General features: G+C 41.2%; 1 protein-coding gene across 5 annotated transcripts in view; it reads left to right on the top strand.

Annotated features, from left to right (window-relative positions):
• NFIA (nuclear factor I A) overlaps positions 1 to 19,260 on the top strand; it is a 373,630-nt gene that overhangs the window by 292,551 nt on the left and 61,819 nt on the right. For all 5 annotated transcript variants that reach the window (XR_005066092.1, XM_037043745.1, XM_037043736.1 and 2 more), the window contains exon 7: positions 4,504 to 4,632. Coding sequence is in view for 4 of the 5 variants with exons in the window: in XM_037043745.1 (XP_036899640.1) it covers positions 4,504 to 4,632 (129 nt within the window). In the remaining variant the exon portion in view is untranslated. The remainder of the gene's footprint in view (positions 1 to 4,503; positions 4,633 to 19,260) is intronic.

Below are 19,260 nucleotides of genomic sequence, written 5' to 3'. Positions count from 1 at the left end.
GATTTTTAAAACCAAAGTGCAGAGTTTGCTTGTTTCCAGGCTTTCTCCCAGGTTGTGACTGCAAATGAACATTATTGAAACTAACCCAGCACTGTATTACCTTGTTATTCCTGTAGGATTGGTTTCACAATTGTCACTGTGAAGTTGTTGGTTAAAATCAGTGTGTGGCAAATCTCATAATTTGGGAAAAACGGGGGAGTTGAAATTAATTACCTTCCCCCCACCCTGTATTGTGTTGTTACTTTCTTTAACATCAGGTTGCAGCAAAAAAGTTACCAAAACAAACCTTGATTTGTTGGAGGAGACCCCAAGAATTATATTTGAGTTTTTTTCATATTATTTGATCTGATTTTGTTATTGAGGTTTTTTGAAAAAATCGGAGGAAAATAGAAAATTTCAAAAGTGTTTATGCCATTGGAAATAACAATTGGCCTTTTCTCCAGAAGACTGTCTTACCATTTTTTTCCGGGTGAGTATAGGCTAGTGGAAACCTCACAACCTAAGGTGGATTTGCTAAAAATAATGGGAATTTATGGAATTCTGGAGAGCAATTAGTGCACAGTACAATCCTCAGTGCACACACTCTAGCACTGACAAGAGTTTTTTATTTGAGTGTCGTGTTAGTTTACTATTGCTGTTCACCACAAACTTAGCTAAAATCAACATGTAAATATTATCTCACAGTTCCCATGGGTCAAAAGCCCAGGCACAACATAGCTGATTGCTCTTTGCAGGGTCCGTCGCACAAGGACGCAGTCAAAATTTTGTCCAGGCTACATTCCTTTCTGGAGCTCAGGGTCCTGTTGCAAACTGTCCTACTTGTTGGCAGAAATCAGTTCATTGTAGCTTTAAAACTAAGGTTCCAGCTTTCTTAAAGCTGGATATCAGCTCGGGGTCCCACTTTGTCCCTAGAGTCCCTGCAGTTTTTTGCCACGTGGCCCTCTCACTGACCCTTTTACCACACAATAGCTTATTTCTTCAAAGCCAGAAGGAACATCTTTCTGACTTCTAATCCATCTTTTAAAGGGCTCACCTGGTTAGGTCAGGCCCACTCAGGATAATAACTCTTTTTACTTACCTAAAAGTAATCTGATTAGGGACCTTAATTACATCTGCAAAGGTTCCTGCACCTCTGCCACATAACCACCCAATCACAAGAATGGCATCCATCATACTCACAGCTAACACATTCAAGGGGTGGGGGTTATACAAAGTGTGTACCCCAGGGGCCATGAATCTTGGGCCCATTCTAGAATTCTGACTACCACAAACACTATTGATGGAATCGAACAGAATCTTGGTGAATACTGTATGCGGCCTGTATTTTCAAGGTTTTCTTGTTGGGCTTATTGCTCACAATTGCTTCTAGAGACTAGAGTTACTGAATGGCTAGAATTTCATGTGTTTGCCTTTGTCCAGTAGTGGAAGTGACTCAGGTAGCTTGGAAAAAGGGCAAAGTGGAGAAAAACTCAGAATGGCTGGGTGGTTAGAAAAGCAATGACAAGCCAAAGTGCTTCTTGGAACCCATCTTCTATTCTATTTACCACCATTTGGATTTTTATAGCAATCAACAGGAAGAGATGTCCCACTGAAACAAAACAGTATGCTAAATTTCTGCTTCTCATTCTGTAAGATTCTTTACTTTTGCAATTGAAAAGAACTTTGAAGTGATATTTTGTCTATCCCAGAAAAAGTTGCAGCATCAATTTATCTAAATCCTTTTTAATGTGATATTTCTAAAAAATACATTGAAATTAAGGTTTTTATTCATTAAGAGAAAGACAGTCATTGAATCGGTATGGTAAATGTGACTAACAAACATGATAGCTAATTGGAAGCAGAAATTTTAACAAGGAGTTTATTTTTAAAATAATGTACAGAAACCAAATCTGATTTCAAAAGCAAAAGTCAAGATTAATGTTCTCTCATATATTAATATAAAGCTGTTTACTAACATTTTGAAATTTCATCTGATCAATTAAGAATACAAAGCAAACTAACCAATGCATACATTATGCATATGGAGAAAACATTCATATATAATAAGGAAGTGTACTCAATATGGGTCTTTAAAAATTGAAAACACAAAGTAATTCTGAGATTCATGACAGCCTACATTTCATATTGCTTGACTGAGATAAATTTAGAAAATTACACATAGTTTGGCTCTTTCTTCTTGCGTACAGACACTAGTTCTTCTCTAGCGACCCTTTCCCAGAGGGTCGAATCTTGCTGTTTTTGAATGCATTTACCCACTTGATCATCCTTGATGCTTATATTGTCTAAATTCTATGTATACATCACTTTTTATAAGGGTAAATAGTAGATTTAAATTCTGTCAATATTTTTTGCCCTATTTAGAATAACATGGGTTGGATCAAGTTTTCAAAGAAATGATAACTTTTTCTTAAGCCCAACTATCTGCTTTCTTTAAGAGAGTTAGTTTAGATATTGCATTCACCAGTGATTCCATAGTCTGAAAAAAAATTCTGCTATCTTAAAATTTTTGACATTTCCATTTTCTATTCTATTTCTGCTTCATAACATGTAATTCAGGCATTTGACTAAGTTTAAATCAGTGGACTGGCTGGCAGCCTAAAAATTTTTTTGCACAGAAGAGGCTTAACTGAATTGGGAGATTTATTTAAGTATTGGTAACTCTTTATTCCTTTCCTTTAATGTTTTTATTTGAAATATCTTCTCTAATAATTACCTGATTAGAACTTAAATTAGTTTACTTGAAATGAGTGTTAATGCAAAACCTCAATCGGTCCTGGCGTGGTGTGCCTTTGGTTACTGATTCAAGGAGCAAAGAAGCAACAGCTAAAGTCACCTGGTGACTGTGTTTTTAATTGAAATCACAGCGACATTGATCTAAAATGGACCTGATCTAGATTAGTCAAGTCAGCGGAAGTCACACACAACTTCATATTGCCCTTACGTCTAGCTACGCAAATGTGCCTACTAGTTTGTTATTCCGCCCCCTTGGGGTTGAAACCCCAAGTTTTGCTATTCCAGAGTATCTGTTATTAAAGCCACAGATAAAGCTGAGACCTATGTAAGTAGTTCGACTGTCTTTTCAGGCCACATGCTGTGTTCCAAGCCCTTTGTTAGATTCTGAAAGTAGAAGGGGGCAAAGCAAACGTGGTCTCATGCTTATAGAATCTGCAGTCAACACACATTATTTGTGTTGTACAATCTCACTAAAGAAATCTATGATCAGCTACAATAAGAACATATCAGACATAGGCCAGACTGTCTAAATGTCAGAACAGATCTGTACCTATAACATGGTTGGCACAGTGCGTGCTAGTTAGCAACTACTCAGTAACAGTTACATGTTAATGTCATTATTATTTTATTATTTATTTTTACTATTCACCCAAATAATTCTCTGATCATAGGCAGACCCGGTTTTGTGCTGCCAACTTAAAAGAGCCCAAATTGGTTGTTTAATATGGAAGCTGGGAATAATTTTCTTTATTTTTATAAATGAGTTTTTATTATCTTAATTGGCACCCTACCAAACTGATAGATGCCTCCACTTGTGTATGTCAGCATGGTTGCTAAGCACTTACCAATACAGTAACTATGAGGGGCTGTTTTCTCATCATTTTGTTTCTAAAACATCCCCTATGCTGGAAATGCTATGAAAACCCTAGAAACTATAGTAAAAATACTATTTTAAAAAACAAGTTTTTATTGTATTTTCTTAACAGAAAAGTAACATGTCCACCATGGAAAAGACAAGTAAGGGAAATGAGGCGATGGCAATCGCCTCAACCTGACACACCGGAGAAATGCTGTTAGGGTTATGCCTATGTCCTTTCTCTGCACCAGAACGATCCTTGTCAATGGCATCATCCCATATGCCCTATTTTGTAAATGCTTCCCATGTCTTTATTCTGTGTTGTTAAACGAGTATCTTTCTGTGTCATTATTCTTTTACAGTATTATTTGCATTGGTTCTATCAAATGCCAATTGTTGGGCAGTTAAGGTATTTTTTGTTTTTTCCCTAGTTTCTATTAAGAATAATTTACCGGATAAGTAACTGAGTTGCCATTTTAATGTTAAAATAGCTAAATTATTTAAGATAATTTAAGGTGCCTTTAGTGGAACATAACTGAGAAGATGAGATGATGGCAAAGAGGTCCTCTTGTGCTTCTATAGCTTCCCTCATGAAGGGTCTCAGAGACCACGGGCACTGTACAGAGACCAGTGGCAACATGCACTCTATAATTAGAGAGGATTCATAATGCCAGAATGGACTGTGATTTAGTGGAAGTTGAAATCACTATGTACAGACTTAACAGGAGGCCATTTTGTCTCCTGTTTATTCCTGTGACGAGTTCAAACAATTCAAAACAAACTTTTTACCTACTGCTAGATTTCTTTTTTTAATTCTTTAAGTATTGTTAACAGACAAGCCATTAACAAAGCCGGTTGCACAAGCCATTGTTCCATGAATTACAGTGTGCTTATCAATCCACCCTTCTTATCAGGAATGCCATCTCCAACAACACTGAAGAAGTCGGAGAAGTCTGGTTTCAGCAGCCCCTCCCCTTCGCAGACCTCCTCCCTGGGAACAGCATTCACACAACACCACCGACCGGTCATTACGGGACCCAGAGGTGAGCCATTCTGCAGGCACCCTTGGTTGTACTTAGATCATGGCCTTGGGGCCAGGGTAGCAAAATGAGAGACAACGAGGACTCCCCCAGAATGCTCCTGAAGACAGTGTGGTGAATAGGATTGACCAAACCTCTTTCTTTGCCAGTGTGTTGTTGCAAAATAGTGGGAGATCATTTGAATTGAACCAACATGAAATTTGTTCTATAAATTTTACAAGAGTGTGGTGTGTGTGTGTGTGTGTGTGTGTGTGTGTGTTTAGGTGAGCAAGTATAGTTGACTCTTAAACAAAGCAGAATTTTTAAAATTTGCATATAAGCCCTGGCTGGGTGGCTCAGTTGCTTGGAGTGTCATCCCATACACCACCAAAAGGTTGCGGGTTCGATTCCCAGTTGAGGCATATACAAGAGGCAACCATTTGGTGTTACTCATGTTGATGTTTCTCTGTCTCTCTCCCTCTTTCTAAAATCAATAAACATATCCTCTGGTGAAGATTAAAAAGTAATCTGCAAATAAGCGGACTCACACAGTTCAAACACAAGTTTTTCAGAGGTCAACTGTGTCTTCAGTCAGCAGCTGCGCATGGGCATATATGGAGGGCCGACTTAAATTGTACGCAGATTTTCAACCATGTGGTGGGCTGGCACCCCTAACCCCCACCTTGTTCCAGGGTCAACTCTAATAGCTTTTTTTATTTTCTCCTCCCTGGTGATTCCCTACACTTGAAACCTAATTTCAATGCGTGGCATTTTGCATTGGGGTTGTTTGCATCATGGTGTTGACTGTTGATGTTCAGTCTTCATTCACTCCTTTTGAAGTGGTAGATAGTTTGTCTGGTTTTCATTGCAGTGTTTTCATTATTTTTGCCTTGTGTGCTTTTAAGTTTATTATTAAAATGTGTCCACAAGAAATATGATTTGTATTTCACATTAAAGACAAGCTTTAAACCTCAAGAGAATGTCAGCAAGTCACTTAACTTGATCTCATTGCAAGATGAAAATATTTATTAGTTTGTTTATGAAACCCCCATAGTAGGAGAATGAATGATTGTAACCGTGTTTGCTCTCTTCCGTTAGCTTTTCGTTTAGGTAGGTCTGTGATCTACCAGCTGGTATCATAAAATATCCTAGAAAGTTATGATCTCTCATCTACTTTGACAAACACCTGGGAAAATTGGTATTTCTTTCATTAATCTCACTGTTAGTCCCACAAATCCAAATCCCCTTGTGAACACTCTGTGTGCCTGTCAGAGGAAGGGGGCAGCTGAGAGGGCCGTCCCAGGCACGGAGGCAGAAATCACACTGAAGGAGATGTGTGTCCTGACTGTCATGAGAAGCAGTTTCTAGCTCCATGATTATGTAAACTTACGTGTTACATCTTTAAGCATCTTGTGATCACTGACAGAACTTTCTCAACTTACTGTTTCTCTTGGCTGTGTGTGATATAATCAGAGAGGAAATGTGTATACATATTTTTTGCTAACTTTAAAACTTTGCATCTGCATTGGATTATAAACTCCCAAAATGTAGTATGAGTCTCTTTAAATGGGTTAGTACTATGATATTACCCTCATGATCAATATTCATTAGATATGTCAGCTGTGGTAGAAAATAAGAGACAGGAAACCCTTTTAGTAAGAAAAAAGATTTTTGGTCTCAGGGAGATGAGGCATGTGATGTTTCTCATCTTTTTATTGTCAGGTTAACATATGCTAAATGCTAAGTGAATGTTAAAAACAGAACTTTCTACAGGAGCTCAGAGGAGGGGACACTGGAGGTTCATTCATTCATTAAACAAGGGTTTGGGGAGTGCCTGTCACTGGAATTCAGTGGTTTCTGTCCTCATAGGGCAGACAGGCCAGCTTGGGAGAGAGACAGAAAATAAGCAGTTAGAAGACGATGTGGAATGTCCTGTGACTTATCACTTTGTAGCAAATAAAGAGACTGCAAAGCCTAGACAACTTGCAGTCAAAGCCTGGACAACTTGCAGTCAAAGCCTGAAGGTGGCACCTGTGAAGGGAGGACGCTCCAAGCCCAGGAAATAACGTGGCGAAGCCAGGTAGAGGGGTTGGAGAGAACAGCGTGCTCGCAGTCAGGACGGCTGGGTGTGCTGCCTCTGTGCTTGCCATTCACCTTCTGAATTTTTCAATATACTCCCCAATGGCATGGGAGCAATGCTACTGCTGAATAAACTTTACCTCCCAACTTCATATCTTCATACAGAAACTGCCATAAAATAGTAGTTGAGGAACATAAAGCAATGTGCATATATTATCACCTGTTCAATAAATATTGTGTGTTATCTGTGAGTCTTGCCTTAAAACCATAGTTCTAGAAACGATTATAACAATTCTAGCATTTTCCCGTGGACGTCATGATGGGGAGCTTCTTCATGCTACACAATCAAGCACAGTTGCGGCAATGTTGCATACTGGATGAACCAGAGTGAGCCTCCTTAGCCTATAGAACAAAGAGTTTTGATCTCCTATGATATTCATGAAATCATTTTAGAGTAAAAGAGAAAGGTGCCTAGTTTGAGAATTATGGAATACCAAAGATTCTTTGTTTTCACCAGAACTCAAGATGGTTCCCAGCATCCTTGGTTCTCCTTTCTGGAAAATCTACTCAGGTACCCATTCTTATTGCCCCCTTCCCCTTTAGTGGTCCAGTGAAGGGAATTGAGTAGTTGAGATGAAACTCTTCAGTGGCATCTTTGTGGGTAAGAATCATGGAGTTGAGATAGGCTAACATAAGACATTCTTGGGCTAAGATATTTTTAAAAGGCTGGTGTTCAGCCTTTTGTTATTTAAGAAATATTTGCTACAAGTATTCTGTTCCCTTTATCCTTCTCTGAAGTGGTTGAAAAGCTAATGCTTAGAATAACATCAAATCTGGAACTAAGACTTGGTGTTTCAGGAAGATGAGGCCAGGTCTGAAGAGGAAGAGCCTGTCCAAGGAAATCAGTGTGGAATAAACATCACATGTACGCGAAGGAGAATTCAACCTGACAGACTTACACCACTAGGGAATCCAGACAGACAAGCAAACTTTCAATGGGCATGGAAAAAAGAGAAAGGTGTATCCCTCTCAGGGTCCTGATGAAGGGGTGACGGGAGCTTTTTTCGGCACTTTCCCGGAGTCACACGGAATGTGCACCTTTGGATAGCACCCCGGCTACAAGATCTCCATTGCCTTCCTTCAAATTAAGAAATTAAAATTTCCTAAAATTTATCCTGGGATTGTATTGACTAGACAAACACCAGTTTGTGAGTATAACTGTGTAACATATCTCAATGATTTTTTAATGGAGCTACAGCAAAGCACGCTCACCTCATTGAAAAAACAGTGACCCTATTTTTCACTGCAAACCTAAGCTATATTTAGAAATTTGATGGCTACCTTTTACAAAGGAAATCTCTCTTTGAAGATTGCAAAGTAAAGGCAGAAAAATAGGACCTTGAAGGGAGGCAGCATAGGCTAGTGGTTAGGCACAACGGCTAAGGGGGTCCAATGCACCCTGGTCTGAATCCTGTCTCCACCACTCTTACCAACTACTTGAACCAGCCGCCTTGCTTGCCTGAGTCATAGGTTGCTCATCGACAAAGCAGAGATTACAATCTCTTCGAGAGAGAATTCTGTTGTCTGAGGAGTAGATGAAATTATATATTCGTCGTCGTTCACATCGTACGAGGGAATAGAGTATATCCTGGGGTCATGTAAACAATTTAATCACTCGTTTTCATTTAGGCTTTGAAAAATCTCACGCTGTCCCTACTCCCTTTTCCTATCAACATCTCAGCCATCCCAGGACCAACTCAAGTGCCACTTTGTGCATGAAACCTCCTCAGCTGCACCCAGCTGCCGCCTCCCCACACTCCCGACTCGCCTGTAGCCTTTCCCACCTGACGCTCCCTCCCTGACGTTGCCTGGCTTTGGTAGTCAGCGCCCTTCTCATTGCTCTCCTGGAGTGGAACCTCCGGAAAGAGACTGTCCAGCTTGCACTTCCTGGTATCTTTACTGTGTCTCACACAGAGGGCTTTATGTGCAAATGTTCGCTGAGTAAATACAAAGTAACAAAATGGCACATAGATGTACACACACGCCATTCACCCCTCCCCTGAAACATTGCTGCAGACAAACCAAGGGTGATAAACGTCTAACAGTTTATGGAGTACTTCTTCACAAGGAATGTCCACGATGGGGAAGAACCTTGGCCTTTCATCCAAAGAAAACTTTTGCAAGATCATATGAGTAAGACTTTGATGTGCTGTGAAAAAGCTATGCTTTTTCTTGTTTTGTTTTTGTTTTTTTTTTGCTATTCTAATCACTTGCCTGTTTTCATCTTTTTGAAGATTGGTTGTGTGGTTCCTTAAAATGAATCTCTTTTCTGATACTGGATTTTTTGTGGCTTCAATAGGCCACTTACCCTTGTGGCCTCAGGTTGGCCATCTGTATCATGGGGGTAATACTTTGTAAGCTAGGTAGTTAAAACCAAGTTAAGGGGTTAAAGTGTTTTGGAATATCCAGGGGAGTAGGAAAGACATGAAGTTTCCAAAAAGGCATTTGTATGTCATTTTACATGATCCTAGTTACTGAGCACTTTAAGCTAAAAGATTGGGCTTTCAAGGACTTTCTTTTACCAGTACTTAAAATTTCAAACATGATACAGTATTTAATTCATGAAAATTAATCTTATTCATGACAATTGAAAAAATCTTTGTTCTTCCCTTTGCCTTGGAAATATTTTTAAGTTTGCCTGTTGATTTAAAGAACCTAACTCTTTTTGAGAATTATTTGGAGTAAACATCTTGATGTTTTAGAATTTCTTGAAAGTTTGTCTTCTTGAAACTTAGGTTTCTGCCTAAGTCTCTGCTCTTTTCAAAAGTGAGATAATGAATGATCCTTAATTTAGTACTGAGTACAGCGACTCTGCACTTTAGGGGTTTAGAAATGGGGAGATGCCTGCACAATGCACCTTGTGATGAAGAGGCCGAAAGCAATCGGCAAATAAGCACTTAGTGACCTTCATGTGGAACCATAGCATTTTATCACAGAACCATGGAGTTCCAGAACAGCGCTCTGGAATCTTGCAGTCTAACTCATCCCCTACATCAGTTAGCAATGTGTTTGGCTGCAGTGTCAGAAGATCTGAGTACACAGGTCATAGTATTCTCATATGAAAACAAGCATGTGATTCAAGACTGTGTTATCGTGGCAGTACGATGCCATCCAGGACTGAGATTTCTTCTCTTAGCCTTCGCTTTAGTGTGTTGTTTGCATCCTCATTCTGTGACCTCATGGTCACAATATAGCCACTGTGCTACTGCCTCTCTCATATATTCCAAGCGGAAAAATGGGAAGGGCCCAAAGCAAAAAGTGCCTGCCTACCAGCGCATTCTGCTTTGCACAGAACCTTGTGCAGCACGGTCAGAACCATGCCGTGTGAGCATCTCTAACTGCAAGGGAGGCTGAAAAATCTAGATGTTTTTTTCTTTTTTTAAAGATTTTATTTATAGTAAAAGAAAATAAAGAGGGGAAGGGAAGGAGAGAGGGAGAGAAATATCAATGTATGGTTGCTTCTCGTGCATCCCCTGCTGGGAACTGGCCTGCAACCCAGGCATGTGCCCTGACTGGCAATTGAGCTGAGATCCTTTGGTTCGCAGGTCTGTGCTCAATCCACTGAGCCACACCAGCCAGGACTAGATGTTTTTTCCTGAGAATATTGCCACTCTGTATAAAATTAGGTTTTATAAGTAGATACATTGAAGAGCAGTATGATAGTTAGCAGTTAGCAAATTACTCCACATTACTCTTATAGATGAGAAGTCTCAGCTGGCCAGAGCCAAGACTAGAAATAGTCTCCAGTGCAGTGCCTTTTCCACCATATCAGTGGCTTCTACCTTTTTCTACCCCCTGGGGGAAATAAAATGCATTTATTTAAATGATTAGTTTGTATTTACATTTTTTATTAGTCAAAGACAAAACATAATCATTTAGATCTTTTGGAAAGCATGACAGAACCATGTTAACACACTGTGTTTTTTAAATAACAGCCATGAACAAACAAATCACTTGACCTCTTTTTATTAGCCCCATGAGTCCTTGCTACTTGTAATGCAGGGTTTCTGGTAGGTGCAAATCACTTCAGAAAACAATTTTTGAGGTCAGTTTGGGTTTTTTAAATATTGCAATTAGCTTGTAGACTCCTGTTACTGTCTGGGGTCCCATGAATGTTTTCCACAAAACATTACTGGATGTATGAAAAGTGTCCAGCACTTACAATACTCTAGGTCTATACTACTTGCTAAATAAAGTAAACAAAGAAGTTCGGGTTCCGGCCTCAGAGCGCTTACGCCTGGCAGACAGCAGGGCTGGAGACCACCAGTTGTACTGCTGTGCGGGGCAGGGCCATTCTGTTGGAGACCTGCTGTGGCATTGGACGCTGTGCAAGGCCAAACAAGCATAAGACTTAACCGCCATTCTGAAACAGACTGCCTCCTAATTGTACACATGCGAAACAAAACCACAGCAAACAAGTCACACTTCTAGATTACCAAACACTAAGGAATTAAGACACACAAAATGTGAGCATGAAGCTAAACCCCTACTTTTTTCTGGGCTACACACCCACAGAGGAAGTTGAGAAGTAAAATTGCCCCGATTCTGAAAATATGGGTAAGATATACTAAAACAATAGCCATATAAACCAAAGATTTGTTGTGCAGCCTTCGAAGAATCATGCCAATTTTTGTTTAGAGAGGTAGTCAAAAGTTTATATGCTCTGTAAACTTCTCTAAGTCCATGATCCTCGTGGCCCAAACAGGGATCCTGCTCTTAGTGATGAAACATCTGAGGCTCTGCAGCTAACAATATCTCCCAGCTGGGCCAAGAATAATAAGCTGCAGAGAATTATGAGAATGAAGACCACCTTCCAGGAAGCGGAGGTCACCAGGAAAGTCGGAGGAGTATAGATTCATAGACAGTCACCGAGGAGCAAGGAGGGAGAGGCGGAAGAGGAGGCAACGGTAATCACGATGGCAGGGCCCATTGGTGCAGGACCTCATCTTCATTTATCCCGTATCCCTCAGCCTCTCCCTGGGCATAAGGAAAGCACTCACTAGACATGCATTGACTAAATGAATGCGTGCATGGATTTGATTGAGGGCAAGCAAAGAGAGAGTTTGGCAGTAACATGTCGTTCTTTTCATGCCCTGTGTGTAACAGTAATACAATATTCGAGGGCATGGATCTTCGGCAGCACCGAGGAAGGAATGCAGCATGCTGGCTAAATGCTCCGTAGATACTTGCTTGGTTTTAATTTAAAAGAACCTCCACTTTGATTGGCATTAAGAGACATGCTAACTTCAAAATGATTTGGTCCCCTTTTTTATAACTTGCTTTGGTGTTATAAACTTTTCTGTCCAAACTAAGGACCTTTCAGAAGAAATATTCCCTGGTGCTTCATTGTTGCCAAACCGTGGCACCCTTCCCCTGGCGTGGACTCCCGTACCCAAGAGGTGACTCTGTTCAGCTTTGTTGTGTCATAGCTGCGGACTACTGTGCCTTTTAGGAGAGCTTTTAACTTAGTTGTAGAACATGCTGGTGCTCCTTTCCATGGAGCTGAATCTAATTAGTCTCTCCTGGTTTAGTGCAATTGAATCATCTCAGGAAAATGAGAAGCAATTAAGTACCTGTTGCTAACAAGGTGCTGAAATATCTGCCAACAGACACAAGGTGTTTATTTATTACTGGAGTATGTTATTGGAGAAAACATTACATTGTCTTTCTACAAAAAGAATTGCCAGAGTTGATTTTTAAATGCAGGTGTCACAGACCTACCTGCTACCACCTGTGAGGAGCATTGAAAAGAGAAGTAACAGGGCTTGTGAACATCAGTCAAGGTCAGCTCAAGTGCCAGCACCCAGCCTCATGGGAAGCAGTGTCCATGGAATTTGAAGGAATTGGAGAATAAAGAGGAAAAGCAGCTTTTCAGCAAAGGCCCTTTAAGTCCCAGTTCAGGAAATTATTAAATTCATTAGCCAGATACTTACAATTAGCTATTACTGTCCAGCCAAAAGGCGAAAGAAAAAAAAAAACAATGCCAGCAAATGTTTTAAAACTACAACTAAACAAAAGTCAGGAAGCGTGTAATTAAAACTGTACCTTTATTGTATTGTAAAGAGTTTCACTGTGACATGGAAAATATTTAAAGGAGAAAGCTGTTCAGCTAATTTGTCTGCAAGTGAACTGCTTGGTGGAGAACTACCCTAAATTAACTGTAAGGCCACCCACTGAGCCAGCCTCATAAAGGGCCAGGCCTGCTCAGCTTGGTTTTGTGTAACATTCAATAATTACTAGATAAATGCATAACTAAAAGCTCTATTACACTAATAATTTGTACTGAGATAGACGTGTGGGGCACCCTGCTGGGTTAATTTGTCATCCCCACAGCAAACTTCTAAAGAGAGCTCTTCCACCGTGGTATCGCATTAGTGCAGTGGTATGACATTAGCATGTTGTCCCAAAGAGGACAGGTTAGAGCAGTACAACCAATTGGCTCCTTAATCCCTTAAAGAAGCAAAATGCCCCCAGGGTGAGAGCCACAGAGAATAGGGTGATTAACCATGTGGACCTACATTTAAACTCATCTTGACAAAAGCAGCTGCTGTCCCTTGGAATCTCTCTCTCTCTCTCTCTCTCTCTCTCTCTCTCTCTCTCTCACCCCCCCCCCCCACACACACACACACCCCATAGGCCCACATACACAGTGAAGGCAGTGGTTCTGTGCAAGGTTTCTTAGAAGTCCTCTTGTGATAAGACTTCTGGGTATCGTTTGTGCTATAAATCACATAATCAGATAAATCTCCAGCAGTTCCTTATTTTCTGGTTTAGCTTAATATAATGTTGATTCTGTGTTTAGACTCATTCTTTACTTTCCTTTTTTCAGAGTAGAAAAAGTCAACATTAGACTTGTATTCTCTTTATGCAAAATGTTTCCTTCTCTCTCTCTCTCTCTCTCTCTCTCTCTCTCTCTCACACACACACACACACACACACACACATTGCTGTTTTAAATATGAAGCTCACATTTAAGCTTCAGTGCAGGGTTTTCAACCTTTCCTATTGACAGAACCATAAATCATGTTAAAGTTAAGTGAATTACTGTAGCATGGAACTGTAGCTTTGACAATGTTTATGTAGTATCAGCTTATCATCCAGGCAAAGGGGGGTGAGCACTGACATTTGAGATGGGAATGCACAGCCCTATTAATGTGGTTGCAGTATCACGAGAGTCACCCATTCCTTGCTGCATTCTTTGTATTGTTGAAACTGGTGTTTTTAACCACGTGTATGGAATGTTTTTTAAATGTATATTTCTGCAGTAAAAGTGGACACTTTTTCGTATGTACAGAACACGTGTGAGGAAAATCAGAATTGCCAGGTTGTAACACAATACTAAGGGACCTATGAACAAAAATTTCTAAAAGGAATAAACCATTTGACCTCTGAAAAATAATTCCACTGGGAGTAGCAGAGTGCAGTGAAAGAGCAGGGGCCGGGGAGCCAGCCGGGAGGGAATGCAGATGCTGGCCGAGCATCTGTGTGAGCTTGTGTTAAGTTGATTCCCCACTAGCGACCTATGTTTTCCACCTGTACACAGCTAGGAGAAGGCAGTGAAATGACTCACAGAAAGGGCTTGGTACATAGTAACTGTGTTACTAAATGTTGATTAACTGTTTTATCGGATTCCCCTGTCTACATACCATTAGGTGCTTTTTCGGTATGTGGGTCTCTTGGAAGGATTCATACTTCCTTTATTCCTCACTCCCTATCACTCTCCTTTGGCTGAAAGAACAGGGCAATCTCCCCAGTGGGGCAGGTGTCTCATCTCCCTTGATGGGTAGGCCTTTAGCCACAGTGGAGACTTCACTTCGGCATATCTTCATTCAGGCATGGCTCTTGCTAAAGGGATAAGCACCTTCGTTGTTTACAAACATCTGTTGTTTAGAAGAATCAATTCAGCAAATAATTATTGAGCCCTCATCACCTGCCAAGCACTGCGCTAGGTCCTAATGAACAAACCAGATGAGCTGGTCCTTCCCCGACAGTCTAGAGGAACAGACAGACGTTAAACAAGTAATTATTATTACGATGAGAGTAATGACTGGGACGTGCAATAAAGGGATAATATAGCACAGGTATTTAAAGGGTTTGCGGGGATTTGGGTTTATTTGGGTCCGTTTGTGTGGGTCCCTTCTGTTGGTGTGCCATATGAATTTAGAGAACTTTGCCATCCCTGAGAGATTTCTCTAGATCATCTTGAATCCCCAAATTCTTAAATACCAAAATAAGAGTTGTTGAATGGCAGTGTAGCCAGTCATGAACACACAGTATGTTAATAAGGACTCTTTCAAGTGAAATACTCTAACAAGTGAAAACAACCCAACCAAATTGCTCCAAAAGAAAGTCCTGGATTAGTGCCTGTAATTAAAGAGTCTGGGGATTACGGCATCAGGTAGAGCTGGATCCAGATGCTCAGGCGACACCTTCGGAAATCTGCATCTCTCTCTCTCCCTCTCTGTCTCTCTCCCTCCCTCCCCCTCCCTCCCTCCCCCTCCCTCTCTCTCTCTCTCTCTCTCTCTCTCTCTCTCTCTCTCTCTCTCTCTCGGTTCTCCTGTCCTCTGTGTGAGTTTTGCTCTTCGGGTAGATCTCCTCACACTGTGGCAGCAATGAGGTAAGCAGCTCCGGGTATAATTCCCACCAAGGTAACAATCCCAAGGGGAAGGGAGCAGCTTTTCAGAGAAGACTGAGGAAAGGTCCTGCTTCTGGATGCTTACGGCTCCAGTCAGCCTGGTTTGGGTCATTTGCTCACTTTTGAAACAACTTTACGCCTCGGTTCCACACCTACCTAAGGGCCAGCAGGGAGGGTTAAATCCCCCCAACCACACAGACTGAGGCCAAGGGAAGGACAGCTACCCAAAGAAACATCCAAGCTCTGTTTCCAGAGGAAAGGGGGAAGGACTGCTGGGCAGGCAAACTAGCAGCCATCCACAGCAGGAGACAAGAGCAGAGCGGTCCTGAGTGCTGGGCAGTGGGCTCAGCTCACTCGCTGGCCAGGTGACTGCTGCAGTCAGGGCCCGAAGAGCACAAGTAAAATCCAGGCCTTAGAGAGGTAATGATGAGTGCGTGCCGGGGACCTCCATTGATCTTACAGCATCACATTGCATTGCATGAGCCTGCTTCCTTTTCATATGTCTCCATTTATTCTAAAAAACAATTCCAAGGATAATAAATAAACCAGAGTCTAGCATAGTGTCTGGAACATAGATTCTCAACATGTTCTTTTAAAATGAGTGAGCTCACTATGTGTTAGGCACCTCCATACACTAATCTGAATCCTCAGAGGACAGTTTTTCATTCGGCCTGTTTTGCCCAATTTAAATGCAGGCTCAGAAATGTTAGGTCACATTGCCTAGATTAACCTAGGGAGCAAATGGTTTCAAACCCAGAATAATTGAGCTCTAAAACCCATACAGACATATAATTTCCGTTTCACAGTGGAGACGGCTCAGGAGCATAGGAGGCTGACACAGGGCTAGTTGATACCCAACCTGGGGTAGAAACTAGATCCCATGTGTAAAGCACGGCATAGGGAATATAATCAGTAATGTTGTAACAACCGTGCGTGGTGTCAAATGGGTACGAGACTCATCAGGATGATCACTTCGTAAGTTACATAAATGTCTAATCACTATGTTATACACCCGAAGCTAATACAATAATGTATGTCAACTGTAATTGAAAAATTAAATAAATTAAAATAATTTTTTTAAAAAACTTGATCCCCCGACTTCAAACACTGGACTAATTCTTCTCATCCCTCCTCCCCTTGTGTGAAATCTACCAACAATGGGAATAAATCCTTAAATCCCGTTGGGTGAGTTCCGGAAGATGCTTGGAAAGTTACCGGTGGCTCAGAAAGGAGGGCCTACCCGGTAGGGTGAGCCTGGCTGGCTGCGGGGGCAGCGCTGCACGTCCACCGTGGCCTTGCGTTTGTCCTGGGGCTTTGTTTGTTTATTTGCTTGTTTTTGTCTCTTTGTTTTTTAATGTCAGCAGAGATCTGGGAAGAGCGCTGGTTCTGCACTTGGCAATCCTCCAAGAGACTGTAGTGTGTCCACGGGTTTCACTGTTGAAATTCTCTTGCACGACTGCAGTTTGTAATCTCAGTGCACTTCACGGGATCAGTGCAGGGTTCCCTGCCTAGTTCTGTCAGCCTCTGTGATCCTCCAGTCTATGGGGGTTGGGGTTTTTTTTCATGCTTTGATTTTCTTTCCTTTATCTCTTATCTCCTAGTATCACTGGCATGGTATGTAAAAGCTCGTGTTCCCTTCATTGAACGGGAATCTTGTCAGCTTTGCTTATTATACGGTCACTGTTTGTGTCTCCAGTAATCACACTGTTGTGTGGTACCTGACCACATTTCACATCAGCCGCCACGGTGGCTCAGGTGGTTAGGGCGGGAATATGTACACTCAGAGAAGAGGCCTGTCTGGGTCCAGCCTCTCTCTCACAGAGCTTGGACTAGCGCACTTGGGGCTTGTAAAACTTTAAATATTGCAGCATTCCCAAAGCAAGGTATCTTAGAGACTGAGTCTCATATATAGAACTTAATGCTCCAGAAACACTTTAAAAAATAATTCCTTTCAAAAGACACATGCTCCCTTGTTCCATATTTTTTAGATTTTAGTGTTATTACTGTGTATCAGTTGTGCAGAATTATTTGTAAGTGTAATCCCGGAGCCTGAATTCTCATGCCATTGAAATATCAAGCTGGGTGAGCTTTAGCAATTGCTGGTTCAGACTCCTCATTTTGCCAATGAGAGAACTAGAGGAGGGAGAAGTTGCCCACATTTATAAGCCGGGTAGTGGCAGAAACAAAACTTTTAAACCCAAGTCTGTTTATCTAAGTAGAATATTTTCCTTAAAAAATACCCCAAGTCTTCCAGAAGTCTTTTTTTTTTGTTATTTATGGGATCTTTTTCAAGACCTATATATCATATTTATATTAATCGTGCATACTTTTATCAGTATTTGTTTTCATTTCTGTAAGAGACAGGTAGGCAACAGGTACCTCTTACCTGTACCTTCCTGTACCTTCCTTTCCCTCTGTGTGCTCTGCAATCAGCTCGTGGCCAAATTCCAATTTATTCATTTCCCATCCCCATCATTACTTATAATAGTGTAACCAGTAAAAGAAAGTATTTATCGATCACTTAACCTTATAGTCAGGAACTATGCTGTGTGCCTTATGTACATTGTCTCATTTAATCCTCTTAACAAATCTGTGAAGTATTATTAGCTCCATTGTACAGATGGCAAAACTGAGTCATAGATAAGTTCAGAAACTTGAAGCACAGCTGGAATGTAATAGAGCCAGAGTTTAACCATGTCTGTCTGACTCCAAAGCCCACGGTCCTCATATTATACTGCTCTACTTTTCTGACTCATGGGTTTAACTTGAAACAATGCACACACACAGGTTTGGGAAACCAGCTCAGACCAAGTCAGGTTGAACAGTGGCCAAGAGGGACAATCAAAGAGCTACAGTGAGAGTGGAGGGGAAGGGACATGGGTGAAGGTGGTCAGAAGATACAAACTCTCAATAAAGAAAAAAAGACAAGTGACAGTGGGTAGTTAGTGGAGATAGAGAAAGCAAGCAGATTGCCTTGGGAAACTTCAGAAAGGTGGGGCTTTAGCAGAAAGGCCAGCTGGGGCATGGACACGGTTTGGTAGGCAAGAGGCAGAGTGAGCAGTGATTGTCAGGTGCTCACTTTACAAGCAGAGCGTGGCAGGTGTTTAGAAAGTGAGCAGGAGTCATGTGGGTCTGCACCAGGGGCCAGCAAACCGGCCACAAGTCAAGTGGAGCCCTCTGTTTTCAAAAATAAAATTTGATTGGAACACAGTCACATACACTTGTTTCTGTAATACCTGTGGCCGCTTCTGCACTGTAGTGGTGAGTGACTAGTTGAGTAATTCCAACGAGGCCTGCAAAATCTAAACTATTCACGCTCTAGCGAGGCCTGCAAAATCTAAACTATTCACGCTCTAGCCTTTAAAGAAAATGTTTGCTAACTCCTGGTCTAGACGATAAGCCAGGGTATTTGAGCAAGAAAGGTCTTTAAGTAGCTCAAATTGATCTCAATAAAAATTTAGAAGACCTTGACCTGCCTCTCTTTCTCTCCCTCTCTCCCCCTCCCTCCCATGTGTGTGTATTTTCTCAAAAGACATTGAAATTTTATTTCTACCCCAAAGATCCCCTTCATTCAAGTGGAATAGAATACATCAGCCATCTTTGAAATCTACTGTAACATAAAGTCACTTTGTCCGGTAGTAATAATACAAAAATGCTGGGGTTTTCCAAGTCGTTCTGCAGTGTCTCATATTTCTCTCGTTTGACATGCCCAGGTGCTTTCACGTGCATCTCGGTGACGTTAACCGTGTGTACTATATGTTTTGAAAACCTTCACTTGCCTTGAGTCAAAGGTTGTTATTTAGAAAAGGTTCTGCCTCCTAAAGTTTTGAAACCCACTGCCAATTCCTCTTTCCTCGTCTCTCTGTTAAAAGAAATCC

Source organism: Sturnira hondurensis, unplaced genomic scaffold (assembly GCF_014824575.4).
Source record: "Sturnira hondurensis isolate 20B ecotype Veracruz unplaced genomic scaffold, ASM1482457v3 Scaffold0000648, whole genome shotgun sequence".
Lineage (NCBI taxonomy): Eukaryota > Metazoa > Chordata > Mammalia > Chiroptera > Phyllostomidae > Sturnira > Sturnira hondurensis.
The sequence above is the reverse complement of the archived record's forward strand: the minus strand, read 5'-3'. Positions and strand labels throughout refer to the sequence as shown.